Source organism: Oculina patagonica, chromosome 4, assembly GCF_052425735.1.
Source record: "Oculina patagonica isolate OP01 chromosome 4, crgOcupat, whole genome shotgun sequence".
Taxonomy (NCBI): domain Eukaryota; kingdom Metazoa; phylum Cnidaria; class Anthozoa; order Scleractinia; family Oculinidae; genus Oculina; species Oculina patagonica.
This window is the reverse complement of record NC_135761.1, coordinates 51,099,267-51,112,657: the sequence shown is the minus strand read 5'-3', so window position 1 is coordinate 51,112,657 and position 13,391 is coordinate 51,099,267. Positions and strand designations below refer to the sequence as shown.

At 37.8% G+C, this 13,391-nt stretch overlaps 1 protein-coding gene across 1 annotated transcript; it reads left to right on the top strand.

Moving 5' to 3' along the window:
- The first annotated feature begins 1,832 nt into the window (after positions 1-1,832).
- LOC144648824 (uncharacterized) lies at positions 1,833-9,027 on the top strand. The gene is made up of 4 exons (XM_078508277.1): positions 1,833-1,898; positions 6,188-6,331; positions 7,075-7,143; positions 8,111-9,027. The coding sequence occupies exons 2-4, from the start codon at positions 6,190-6,192 to the stop codon at positions 8,830-8,832; spliced, it is 933 nt and encodes a 310-aa protein (XP_078364403.1). The 5' UTR covers positions 1,833-1,898; positions 6,188-6,189; the 3' UTR covers positions 8,833-9,027.
- Positions 9,028-13,391: the final 4,364 nt, after the last annotated feature.

Below are 13,391 nucleotides of genomic sequence, written 5' to 3'. Positions count from 1 at the left end.
GTTTGTACTCGGGAGTCGACAGTTGAAATATAAAAATGTTTGACGATTTGTTTTCAAATTTTATTTGACTCACAAAGAAGGATATTTCTCCATGCGAATTCAATAGCTCAAAGCACCGCACAGTGTTAACAATTTCAATGAATGAATTTATGTCGTTTTGAACCAAAGGAAAATTTAGTGGTAAATACAGACAGAAAAGCTTTTATTTTTTAGGGTCTCGGGCAAACGAAACTCACCTTTTCTCTTACTTGGTCGCGCAAGAGTGCCCGATAAGAGAAAGGCGTCTGAAATACAGACTAAAAACACAATTGATTTGAAAACCCGCAAATTGTCAATTTCAAAGGTACATTACTGCGTCCTGTTAAACCTGAATGGATCTGCGAATGTTTATACCTAAGCGCCTACAGATTTTGCATAGCACATAATGGTTTGTAATTTAATCAACAATAAACTGCCAAATTGAAATAATTCGCAAGGTTTCAAGAAACCGGACCAAACGTAGCACACCAAACTTGTTTTTGTTATTTAGATCGTTTTACAAGTTTTATTTGTGTGGACTGTCTTATATATTCGACTTCAAATGGTAAAATTTAACAATAGAAACGGTTCTATTGGCGATTGTTTAGTAAGCTCATTTGCATAATGTGTGTGAAATACGAAATGTTCGAAGTCGCTGTGGTAAAGGAAGGCAAAAAGGCAATGTATTTTTATATTTCTATGCTACCTAACATCTGTTTAGCAAGATTTAGTTGGATTTAGAATGGCTCCTTCTGGACTTGTGAAATAAAGGCCGGCGAAGACACCATACTCTTACATGTTTACAAAAAGCCATCTAACGGTTGCTGATGTTTTTATTTTTTTATTTTTAACGGACCTGTAAATCAAACTATATCAAAATTAACATGCGTTTCCAACCTTTGAAGGATCATTTAACTTAGAAATAATAATAATATTTCGTTGCGTTTGGTGGCTTTTTGAGTGGCGAGCTCGTCAACTTGTGCAATTTTTCGTTCTGGCCGCGTTCAAAAGAGGCCTTCTGTAGCCTTCACTGTTGAGAGCTCCAAAAATATATTTTAATGTATTTCAAAAACTAAAGTCGTTGCATTTACCTAAAACCTAAAATACCGTTAATGATCGATTAAGCGTCGCGGTACTTATTTAATTTTCCCTGTAAAAGGTACGGCGCTTATCTGAGAGCGGCGCTTACTTCAACTACCGGGTAAAACACTGAGGTGAATATAGAGAGAATTTTTTTTATAAAAAAAAAAATAAAATATAGAGGGAATTAAGTGAGGCGCTTACTAGGATGTACAATCTAATATAAAATTATTTTGAATAAAATGCAAGAGGTAAAGTGAACATAGTTTCTCAGTCTCTTTGTGAAAGTATTACTGTTCAAATACAAGAGGTAACATGAACAGAGTTTCACAGTCTCTTTGTAAATACCCAAATTAGCGCTGTGGAGCTTATTCGAGAGCTTATTTCGGTAAAGGTGCGGCACTTATTCGAGAGCGGTGTTTATTCGAGTAGCGGCGCTTACTCGATCATCTACAGTAGTTCACTGGGTAAAGTTTGAGGGAAAACTTTTTTCCGACACGAAATACGAAGGATCGCCTTCAGTGACATTGCCAGTTAAGTTCTTGTTTTAAGTAGTGTTTATTGGACTTGGCGTGAAAATGTTTGAACTTGGAAAACCAAACAGGATGTGAATTCTTTCGATCGTGGAAACGCAAGGAAAACATTTATCGTAGCCACGGAGGCAGGGGGTAAACTTGTCTTTAAAAACGAGGTGACGATGCCATAAAGCAAACTGCGCCCAGAAGGAAGTTCTCCTGAGAAGAAGAGTCCCTTATTGGTGAGGCAAAGTGAAGAAACTAACAAAAAGGCCAACAAACAAGGTCGGTTACCATTACTTTTATTAATTTTTGAACATCTTTGATTCCACAGCAGACCTCTTTTGGAATTTACCGTACTTACGGCAATTAGCAAATAAAAAGTGTTTATTTTGTTGGTACATTTCTTGGTCACGATGCCGGAAAAAACTTTGTGCAAAATTACATTCTAAATAAGAAGTGCGGCAGAACGAGAGTCGTTATAAAAAGAGTCGTAACAAAATTGGGACGATTACGAACCATGAACTTTCCTCTTTCTCATGATTTTGGACGAACTGTTTCATTCATATCTTTGTATTTGCTGTTTATTGTGTTCCCTTGCCCGATATATGCAATAAGTTCTATATTCTTCGAAAGGCAAGTCGTTTTACATCTCTACTTGTTTGCTGCCTCTTCGACTGCAGCGTATTGAATTTAACGGTAAGCTGCATTTTACGTATAAAGCGATGCAACGCCTCCCAACTCAGTACTTGCGTGATCTATAAGAGCCTTGTACTCCTTAGCGCAACATGAAATCTGCTCCACAATTGATGCTTAAGTCACCCGCATTTAATCTTCTGTGCTCACAGACTTTTTTTTGCAAAAATTTCACCGACGTACAGCTGCTGCGTTTAACCCAGATAATTAATCACGCGACATGAGTTTTAAGTACAACGGTGCATGTCTCCTGGCGCAAACAAATCAAACGAGAGGCGAGAACCGCGGGAACAAACCAGGACACGCAGGGTGCGGCCTAACCTTCGCCTTAAAAGAAGGGTAAATTTTGGCGGATATTGTATTGTTTGTGCTGCCTCAATTCTGCCCCACTCTTTCATCAAGTGGAATATCTTAATGACCTGCCCACACTCCTACAGTAAAGCACACGAATACTCTGTTTCCTCGGTGCAGAGCGTCTTCGTCATTCGGTGCTGAAAGAGCCTATGCAAATATCGTTCTAATGTTCAATACATTGAACAAACAGTAACATACGCTCAAACCAACTATGTTTGTTTTTTAAGTAAATAATGTTCAAAAACTTGCACGTGTAGTTGTCGCTTATCAAACTAAATTCAGGCCGCTTTTGGAGTTCTTGTGAAAGCAATCGCTGTTGTAGCCGTTAAACTGAATCCACAGAAGAAAAGAACTGAAGAATTTTTAAAGACTTACAACGCCAATACAGTAAAAACCTGCGAGTAAGAACCTAACTTTTAAGACCATGTTAGGCTAAAATTTGCAAATTACAGGTTCTTATTTTCTAAAATTGATTAAAAATGTTTACTTTTGGGAAAATAAGTTTGGACAAGGCTTTACTGTACATGTATACAATGTTATGTTCTGAATGATTTTGTGCTTCATTTTTAAATAAACACTTGAGTGGTATGCAAATTTTATACAAATAATAGGCCGAATATCACTAAAAGTTCTATTAGCAACAATGTTAGTTTTTTTCTCAGAAAATAAGAACCTGTTAAGAACCTAAATAGCCTAAATTTTTGTTAACGACCAATTATGTAAGAATCTGTTTAGACTAACCTGGAAAAATCTTGGTTCTTACTCGCGGGTTTTAACTTTATCGCATACTCCAGAACTGCGTGCACTCTAAGCACGCATTATCAAACCCAAACGCAAAAATTAGATAATTGCAAAAAAAATTGTCTAATAAAGAAGGGAAAATTAATGCTATTTTTGGATCCCAATTTTGTTTTCACTTGTGTGACTTCTCTGACATTTTACGTTGGAAACTCGAGGCCTCACTCTTATTCACAGCCCCCGCATGGCAAAAATCAGGTCGATAATTATTCAGATCACTCGTGTTTCTAATTTCGGAATAAAAGACGAGGGTAGGATTGGTTATAATTTCAAATTATCAAAGTTACACTTACGAAAATGCTACAAAACGTTTTATTAAAAAACGATGTTATCACAATAATGGCCTCCCTTACTATATTGTAAGTTATAGAAATATAAAATGATGATTCACATTTACTTGCAAAAAAATACATTTTCTTATGTACTTGCTAATGGGTAGGTCATTTATAAGACGACAAGCGCTTTCAAATCCTGCATACGCAAAAGATGAAAAATAGGGCGAAAATCACGAGTCCTCCATCTCATTTCAGTAACCATTTTGAACCAACCAATCATCTAAGTTGTCTGAATTGGCGTCAAAATGATAAATTAAGACCTATTTTAATAGTCATCAGCCATAAATTAGATGTGACCATTTCGATGCAATCAATCACCTTACTCGTCTTAATCGACGTCAAAACTGATAATTTGAGAATAATTAGTCATAAACCACAAATCAGATGTCACTATTTTGATGCAATCAATCATCTCACTCGTCTAAATCGGTGTCAAGAAATGATGAATTAAGACTTATTAGTCATAAACCATACATCAGATGTGACTATTGCGATGCAATCAATCATCTGACCCGTCTAAATCAGTGTCAAAAAAATGATGGATTAAGACTTATTTGTCATAAACCATCAATCAAATGTGGCCATTTCGAATCAATCAATCATCTATCTCTTCTGAGTCAGCATCAAAAATGATAAATTAAGACTTATTTGGTCATAAACCATAAATTAGACTGATCATTTCAATACAATCAATAAACTAACTCGACATTTCAATTGCAAAGAAAGACATTTTCAGCATATTCTATCTCCAATAATACTTTTACTCACGTCCTTTTTTATTAGGTTGTATGCGTACCACAGAAAGTCAGCTAGGATTAAATTTGAGACGTTGCGAAATTTTCAAATATGTTTCTTTGAAGGTTTGAGTTTGAGTGAATTGCCATCTGTAAAAAAAAATCGAAACATTTATTTCATGAATATCTAAGGTAGGTAGAGACCAAGTAGAGACCAGGGGTAGAGAAAATTGAATGATCTCAGTATAATGGGCAAATACTCTAAAAACATGGTTAAATATTTTGCTTTCATTTATTGGTAAACTAAGAATGTTGCAGGAACTTTGCAAGAAGTGTGTTCTTTTGAGTACATAAGGTGCACCCTTTTAACTACAAAGCGCTTGTTTATCTCAATTTATGCACAAAGATAGAATAGAACGTTCTAGCAAACAAATTACATGACGATGTAAAATCCAAATGATCATTGGGCATGATTTTTGAATACAAGCTGCATATTTTCTGGCGCAAACAAATCAATCGAGAGGGATCACTGTAATGCCTCTTTCTTAGTATTACTTAGTTTTTTGATATGATTAAGCCCGCACTTCTTAAAACATTTTGGTGTGGTGGTTTTTAGTATTATTATCGCGATTTATATTTATCCCAAGCATCTCGCCGGTAGGGAATCCTAAATCCTTTAATTTGATTGGCTGATTGCACGCATGACGATCCGTACGAAATAATTTTACTCGTGTCAGTGCGGGTGTATTGGACATGACGCCCGGATTCCCCATCCGAACCCCGCGTACGACCCGCTTACGCACTCTACGCGCACTACGCACAAAATCTCTTTACAGAAAGACTCCAGCGAAAAAGCAAACCGTGGATAGAAACCAACGATGCCAAAAAAAAAAACCATCAAGCTATTTATACCAACCGTGATTGCCACAAAATAGAACATACGACATGACATCAACCATCGGTTGATTAAATCCACCGCATTTTACTCATGGGACAAGACAATATGCTGTGACGTCATTGTGACATCTCTCACTTAATATATTCCTCCACACGTTAATGAGATTCTTCCCCCTTTATTCATGAGATCATGCATTAAATAAGCCTATGAAGGCACGCTCGTTTATGTTCTATGCCGCATGCAAATGATAGTCCTTCGCAAACAAAAGGACGAAAACAACCCAACCAAACTACTACCATTATTCAAGAAAAAGAGATAATTTATTAAAAACAGTCTGACATTTTCAACGTTTCCAGAAAATAAACACATGTAACACATGCCACATAAAATAATTCGTCCTTAACAGCAAATTTAGCCAGGACCGGTTGTGGAATCTTCATTCTGACATGATGCCGGGGCGTGCAGTAATCGGCACAGGATTTCGCGACTTTGAGGTTCTTTGTATATTTCTTAGCTTTCCTCTGTAGAGAGCTTAATTTTTCAAGTTCTGTTTAGAATTTAACAAACCAGGCTGCAAGCCCAAAATTTTGGAATTGAACGCTACCTATGCAAATTTAGCTAAAAATAGTTCCTTATCAAGCACACGACTTGATCACGTTTGAGACAGACTAGTGTGGCTCTAAGAGAGTCACGTGATATCGTCCAATAGAAAACAGCGTCTCACTAGCTGCGTATAACAACGTTTTCTTAATTTCACAGAGATGGCTTCTTATCCAAAGCTTGTTCTTGTCACTTGTCTGGTGTTGCTCGTTTTGATGGAAGAGGCCAAACCGGCCGTTGCTGGGAGAAGAAAAAGGTTAAAAATGTTGGAACAAAAGATGAAAGCATTAGAAGAATGCGAAGGTAATAACTCCACCGCTCTCAAGCCGTTTGTCTTAAATTTTCAAAGATAGATTTAGTTCCACACAACTGCTCTTCATACTTTCTAAGGTAGCTTATACTCTATGTCTTGAACAGTTCCCCGTGGATTTGATAGTTGATTGAAGCATAAGCATGGCAAATGAAATGAATTTTTTTTTCTATTACAAGAGCAGGAGATGGATTCGATAGAACATGTAACTCTTTCAGACGACGTTTAACCTGAAATGAAATTGCATTTCGAAAAACTTCTATTATACATATTTCAAGAGTTCGAGTTGGTTGGTTAATCAAATTCTGTATATTTACTTCTCTTCATTTTCTGTTTTTTTTTTATTGAAGAAAATAACTTTCTTGGCGTAACTTTTACATTTAAAAAGCTGGCTTTAAGCATTCTTTTTTATTACTTTTGATTAATTTCGAGTAAGTTTTGGTAGTCGTCTGATGTCATGAAAAATCCAAGATGGTGATTATTGGGAAATCACGACGTAATTCCAGTGTCATATGACGTCACCGTGTCTTTTTTGCGATCTCAAGGGAAACATTTTCTGGTCGTTCTATGCACTTTCCATGTTTTTCTTTGTACCTGCAAACCTCTTCCAGTTACGGAGGGGAAAGAGAGCGCAATCTGACTTTTCCACTCCCCCCAACATCACCGGTCGTGAAGGGCCAAAAAAACACGGTCTACAAAAGGTAAATACTAAACATTGCTTTCAATTACATTTCAGTTTGCTCGAAGGTGAAAGAGCTTAACGAAAAGCTCGGTGAGTTGCAAGAAAAGATGGACTCCAAACCAGGTAATTTAACACAATCTGTTTTGATACCTTATGTTTTCCTTGCAGTCTACACCGACTCTTTTTCAAAACTGTGCCGGACAGTTTAGCATAGACTTTTAACATAACATAGACTTTTATTTTTATACTCTGTTCTGTTGGACCATAAGAATGAAGCACAAAACACATTCAGGTGCCCACGAAATGTTTTATTTTTGAAGCATGGAGGATTTGCTATGTAAGATATCAAAATAAAAGGTTTTAAGTGTTAAAAAAGAATCAAAAAGGTTTTTCTTAGTCCTGAAGTTTTGATCGTCACGCAAAAAAAGTGGCTCCATTTGGCGCGTGTCCCCAAGCCTATGACGTCAATTGGTTAAGAAACTCATCAAATTGACCCTTGCTATGTTCAGACACCGAGAAAGAGATAAAATCACATGCTCGTCGCTGTCCGACCTCTGTATAACAAAACCAAAACTAAAATGGCCACCTAACAAAATACTTTTAGGCAATTTTGACAATTAAAAATAATTTACCCCTTTCTTCGTCAATTTTCAATTAGCTCCAATCTCCCCAAAAAATAGGAGCCACTTTTCAACTTAACTGGCGTACTTTGAGCTGTTTTAATAAGCTGTGTATCAATACAAAAAATCGTTTCATAGGCACTTTCATCGAGCGTTGCCATCATAGCCGGCGGAAACAAACTACGACATCTTTCCATTCTGACATAAGATGTGAGCGACAAATAAGAGAAATAGATTATACAAATTTTCCTGCCGAATGCTAAATACCAAATTAATAACAGCAGAAAATAAAATATGCGCGAAAATCTGTTCGCAGACATTATCCCAAGAAAAAGCTCGAAGAACACATAACGTTCAAGGACAAATTACCTTACACATTTCTTAAGCCAAATGGAGACTATTGTGCTTATTCTATATCCTTCAAATAACCGCCTTGTAAATCTATTTATAGTATATATTTTTGTTTCCAGTTTACAGCAGCTGCCAGGAAATTCAAGATAATGCACCTGGCGCTGTGAGTGACGTGTACAAGATCCGACCGTTGCCAAACGCTGAACCCATTGAGGTGTACTGTGAGATGGCAATAGGTGGGGGTGGCTTCACCTTCCTTCCTCGCAGTCTCACCAGAAGATCAGATGCTCAGCAGATTGTCGACGCCCTTTTCAAGGACAAGAAGAACGTTCTGCTTAAGCTGCAGAAAAAAGTCGATCGCAGTGAGTCTTACACTCTGATCCAGCCCCATCCGTCCTTCGCCAACACTGATTTTGGAGTTTTGGTCAACAGCTTCACTGGCTACACTACACCACAGAACCACTTCATGAAAGATTACATCTTCTTTGGGATCATTCCTTCATCAGCCGCACAGAATAACAACTACCAAGGCTTCAAATCCAACGGCCACACAATCCAGTTTAGAAATTGCGACAAAAATCCCAACAGCCTTTTTGCGTTCGTGCCAAACCATAACCTCCAGACCCCGAGCAGTTACCATGGTTCCAACCTAGTTTATGAAAGCAGTGGTGTCGCGGTGAACTGGCGCTCCAAGGGCATTCCCATCACACATCCTGATCGCATGATGCCAAACAAGTTCTTCTTCTTGACCGAGCTGCATTTTGGAGGCTGTGGCTGCTACACCTCCAGTGACCGCTGGACCAAGTATGGCTATCACGCCACTGCTATTGGAATTCACTAAAGAGTGATTGTCCTGCCCTTCCCGCATGACAGCCAGTAAATGGGATCGCCTATGCTGTTGACCAATTTTAGTTTTAAAACAAGTAAATAGACTACAAATTAGTTTTCTGCTTATTGGTTGCCAGCATGGCTTTGCACAAATAGTTTGTAAAGTGTCTGTTACAAGCGGGAACAAACTACATGAGAATAAAGTGGGTAAAAATGTCACAAAGTTGTCTTTTTGTGTTTAAAAAACAGGAAATGAAGATATAATATATGTACAGTGTTTGATTAACTAACCGACTTGAACTCTTGCGACATGGATTATAGACGTTTTTCGAAATGCAATTTCATTTCAGCGCACCAACCTCGCAATCTGGTTGATAAGTTAAAATTCATAATTAATCGGGCGTGGCCGATTTAAGGTTTACCCTTTGGTCGTCCTAGAGCGTAGTCTCCTGGCGCGGCCAAAAAGACGGGGATAGCTCGGGGTTGCTACAAAACCGCTACGGGTGACGCATACCGCAATGGTTTTCATTTTAGTTTTGACAGAAAATCGTTGCAGGCACACTTGGTCGACTTTTGGGTTAATGTGTAATCAGGTTGTGTTTTTTTGCTTCGGCGGAAGGACAGAGAAAAAAGCTTACGGTGCAAAGTACAGTATGGGGCCCAGTTCTCGGCCACTTTTGACGTAAACTTGTATTTCTTACCTCAGAAGAACCGCAGGAACTTGAAATTTCTCCCAGAGCTAGCTACATTATTCAGCTTTTTGGTGTAAAGCTATCGACCGGTCAAAAATTAATTTGCCCGAGCAATAATAAAAATAAAAGCTCCATTTGTGGGCCCAGTTCTCGGCCACTTTTGACGTAAACTTGTATTTCTTACCTCAGAAGAACCGCAGGAACTTGAAATTTCTCCCAGAGCTAGCTACATTATTCAGCTTTTTGGTGTAAAGCTATCGACCGGTCAAAAATTAATTTGCCCGAGCAATAATAAAAATAAAAGCTCCATTTGTGGGCCCAGTTCTCGGCCACTAAAAAGCTTGTGCGTAATTATCTGTAAAAAAAATGCTCAATTAATTTTCACAGTCATAAAATCACTCTGTAAACCTATTTATACTATATCGATCCCAAATTATTTTTACGATGCTTTGTTTTACTTTAGAAAAGAAGGATTTTAACGCGCCTAGTTGCCTATGTGCAGGTTCTGGCAAAACCGCATTGTGTGACCCGTGCATTTAGATGGTTTATTGCAGTGAAAAGGTCTTGAAAGATTTAGGTGTTGTAGAAATAATAGACAAGACAAGAGTCAGCTCAAAACTTAGAGATAAGATTGAACTTTATTCTTAAAACATTTATTTCTTTCATTCTGGCAGCAGCAGATGAAATTATATTAAAAACCAAGCGCTAAGCTGTGATAGCGAGCAGGGTGGCCGAGAACTGGCAAATACGCAAACGTCGCAAGAAAAAATTTCGAAGTAAATTAAGACCAAAAAATACAACGGTTCAACGAAAAGTTAACTAAAGCAGAAAGCTGAATTATTCTACGTTTCACATGCCAAAAATTAGCTCGTATGGTGGGGGCTTTTGGATAAAATACGAGTTTAACTACATCCATGAATTTTAAGGAGCCGTAAACAAACAAATTTTTCGGGAATGCAAATTCACCTACCTCCGCGTAAACTCGACGTGTGAGCTTTCTATATCGAATTGAACGATCAAACTCAAGATACTTAAAGCACACGAATCAGTCTATCGTTTGAAGGAAATACCTTTTTCTTTTGATTCAACTGGAGTGTGAGAAAACGCGTTAAACACAAAGTGGCCGAGAACTGGGCCCCATACTGTACAATTGCACTTACTTTGACAAGTTAAAGTTATTTTTGTAAATGAAAAAGGTAACGTCATTGATGTCACGCAGTGTTTTTTTTTTTTAGCAAACTAGATGGTTTGCTGGTTTCTGACTATGAATGGGGGTGTGATCTTGCGGTATATTTTTTGAGCCTGACTCCGCCGTAAAACTTTTTTTTATTTAGCAAGAACTGTGTCGATTTTCATTTCTGAACAATTGGTCGTCAAGTCGTTTGTCACAAAGAGTAGAATGTTTGTACAGCATGTTTTGGAATTATTTTAGATTTGGTTAGTAAGACGCTTCTGAAGACCTGAGCAAAACATTGGGTATGTACAGTATTAATAGGAACTTGAATGGAATTTTTCACAAGTTGGATAAAGGTATCAACTGAAAAAAATGGAATTCAAAATGAGAACTTGGATTTTGTTGTAATTAAATTTTATCGCGGATTGGATGCATAATATCACGGCTTTGAAAGTCTTCAAATAATTAGAAAGGTTCCTTTCTTCCTTTTGATCTTATTGTTATTTTCATGTATTGATTATTCGAAAGTGGTTTTCGTTGATACGAAAAAAAAAACGGGTTTTCACTGAATTGCTTGAAGTATTTTTAGACGTGATAATATTGGCTTAATCAAATTACATTGTGCACGAAATTTGTCTTGAAACTTTGAGGAAATTGAAATTTTTGTTTGACAGTAGTGTATGAAAGGCATTTTATAGAACTGAATAAAAAATAAGAAACATTGATAAAGGTTATTTCAAAGATTTATTTTGCCTGATTTTGAAGGGTTTCAGGAGTTTTAAAGAGTGCTGGTAAACGGCTGTATGTTGTTTGTGATTACGGATCTTATTTAGTTTCGAACGCTCTAATTTTTGAAAGGTTAAAACAGGTTAAAACCGGGCGGTTTCATGAGTTTTTTGGGTAGAAAGGTACGGTGGTGGTCAAAAAAAAAAAATGTTTAGAAAGGAATGACTGTAGTAGCACGTAAGTCGGAGGTTTGCGTGAGTCACGGGGTATAGTATGCGTGAGCTGGATTTCCGGCGTCATAACGGCATGTTTTGTTTACTGAAAGATACACTCGACGTTTAGTTAGCTTAGTCGGCTTGGGAAACTATTTTAAAAATGAATGTTGTAATAGTTAATTAATAGTAGTCTAGAATTAACCCACTCTCGATTGGAGTCTGTTCTGGATTCGCGCTACCTTTTCGCCGCGGAGGAATTTTGTAAAATTTCGCTAGTGGAAAGAGGTACTGTAAGAACAGTATCAATAACTCAAAAGGAGGAACTTCTTTGTAGCTCTGAATTAGGACGTATGATAAAATTTTAGAATAAGAAACTTTCGATATATGGTTTTCATATTGTTTTTGTCAATTTCCTTTTGTGGCAGATTTTTTGAGAATCAGCTTTTCTTTCGTGTGATGACAGACACAGGACAGAACGAGAGGTGGATGAGAAAGATGCCGAAGATGAATAGGCACCGAAAAACGACAAGAACCGTCAAGGACTTATCTTTAGAGGGCGGGGAGTTTTGGCATACTGTATTTCGAGGACTGGACTGGACTAGTAAAACGCAGACTAGTAAAACGCGGACTTGTAAAACGCGGACTAGTATAACGCGGACTAGTAAAACGCGGACTTGTAAAACGCGGACTAGTAAAACGCGGACTCAGGTAAAACGCGGACTTGTAAAAGGCGGACTAGTAAAACGTGGACTAGTAAAACGCGGACTTGTAAAACGAGGACTAGTAAAACGCGGACTTGTAAAACGCGGACTTGTAAAACGAGGGCTTGTTAAGCACGGACTTGTAGAACGCGGACTTGTAAAACAAGCGCTTGTAAATCGGATAAAACTAAACGGTTTAGCGAGCGAAATAATTTGTGTTTGAAGCTCTTGTGTGTTTCTTCGACGGCATATTTCTAGCTTTTTTGAGCACTCTATGGTCTGTTTTAGCGTGGAGATGTTTTTGCAGTATAGCACATGTTCGTTCTGCAAACCCCTACTAAAACAACGGGATTGATGCCATGAGTTGTGTGCATATGTTTCTTTCTTTCCACCACTTGACGTCTGTTGAGTGCAGTCGTTTGTATTGCTCGCACGAGGTAAAACGGGGCCCGTCCAGAAATCAACAGTCAATCGTAAATAAAGGTGACGGGCCTACACGACTCCTACGTTCGTGACATTAGAATATTTGCCGTTAAATGTTTAAATTCGGTCTTTTGACCTTATTTGCTTCTGACTTCTTTCTGAGGGTACTGTTTTAATTTGGGGGCAATATGTGGTAAATAAAGGTGACGGGCCTACACGACTCCTACGTTCGTGACATTAGAACATTTGCCGTTATATGTTCAAATTCGGTCTTTCGACCTTATTTGCTTCTGACTTCTTTCTGAGGTTACTGTTTTTTGAGACATTATGTATTGAAGAGAGCCGTAAGATGATTGTGGCCAAGGAATTCGAAGTGTCTAGAGGCGTTTTACAAGTCCGCGTTTTACTAGTCCGCGTTTTACTAGTCCAGTCCAGTCTACAAGTTAAAGACACATCAAGACCACCCCACTGTGAATTGCCATAGCACAGACAAAATTATAGTCAATATCTTATGTGTTTTTAAGAGAATTACATAAGCACCAAGGCATGTCTTGTCTTGCCTTACATTGACATGCAATAATTTGGAAATACTAAGCTCGTAACAGTTTAAGACAGAATCCATCAGGAATTTGAGTAACATT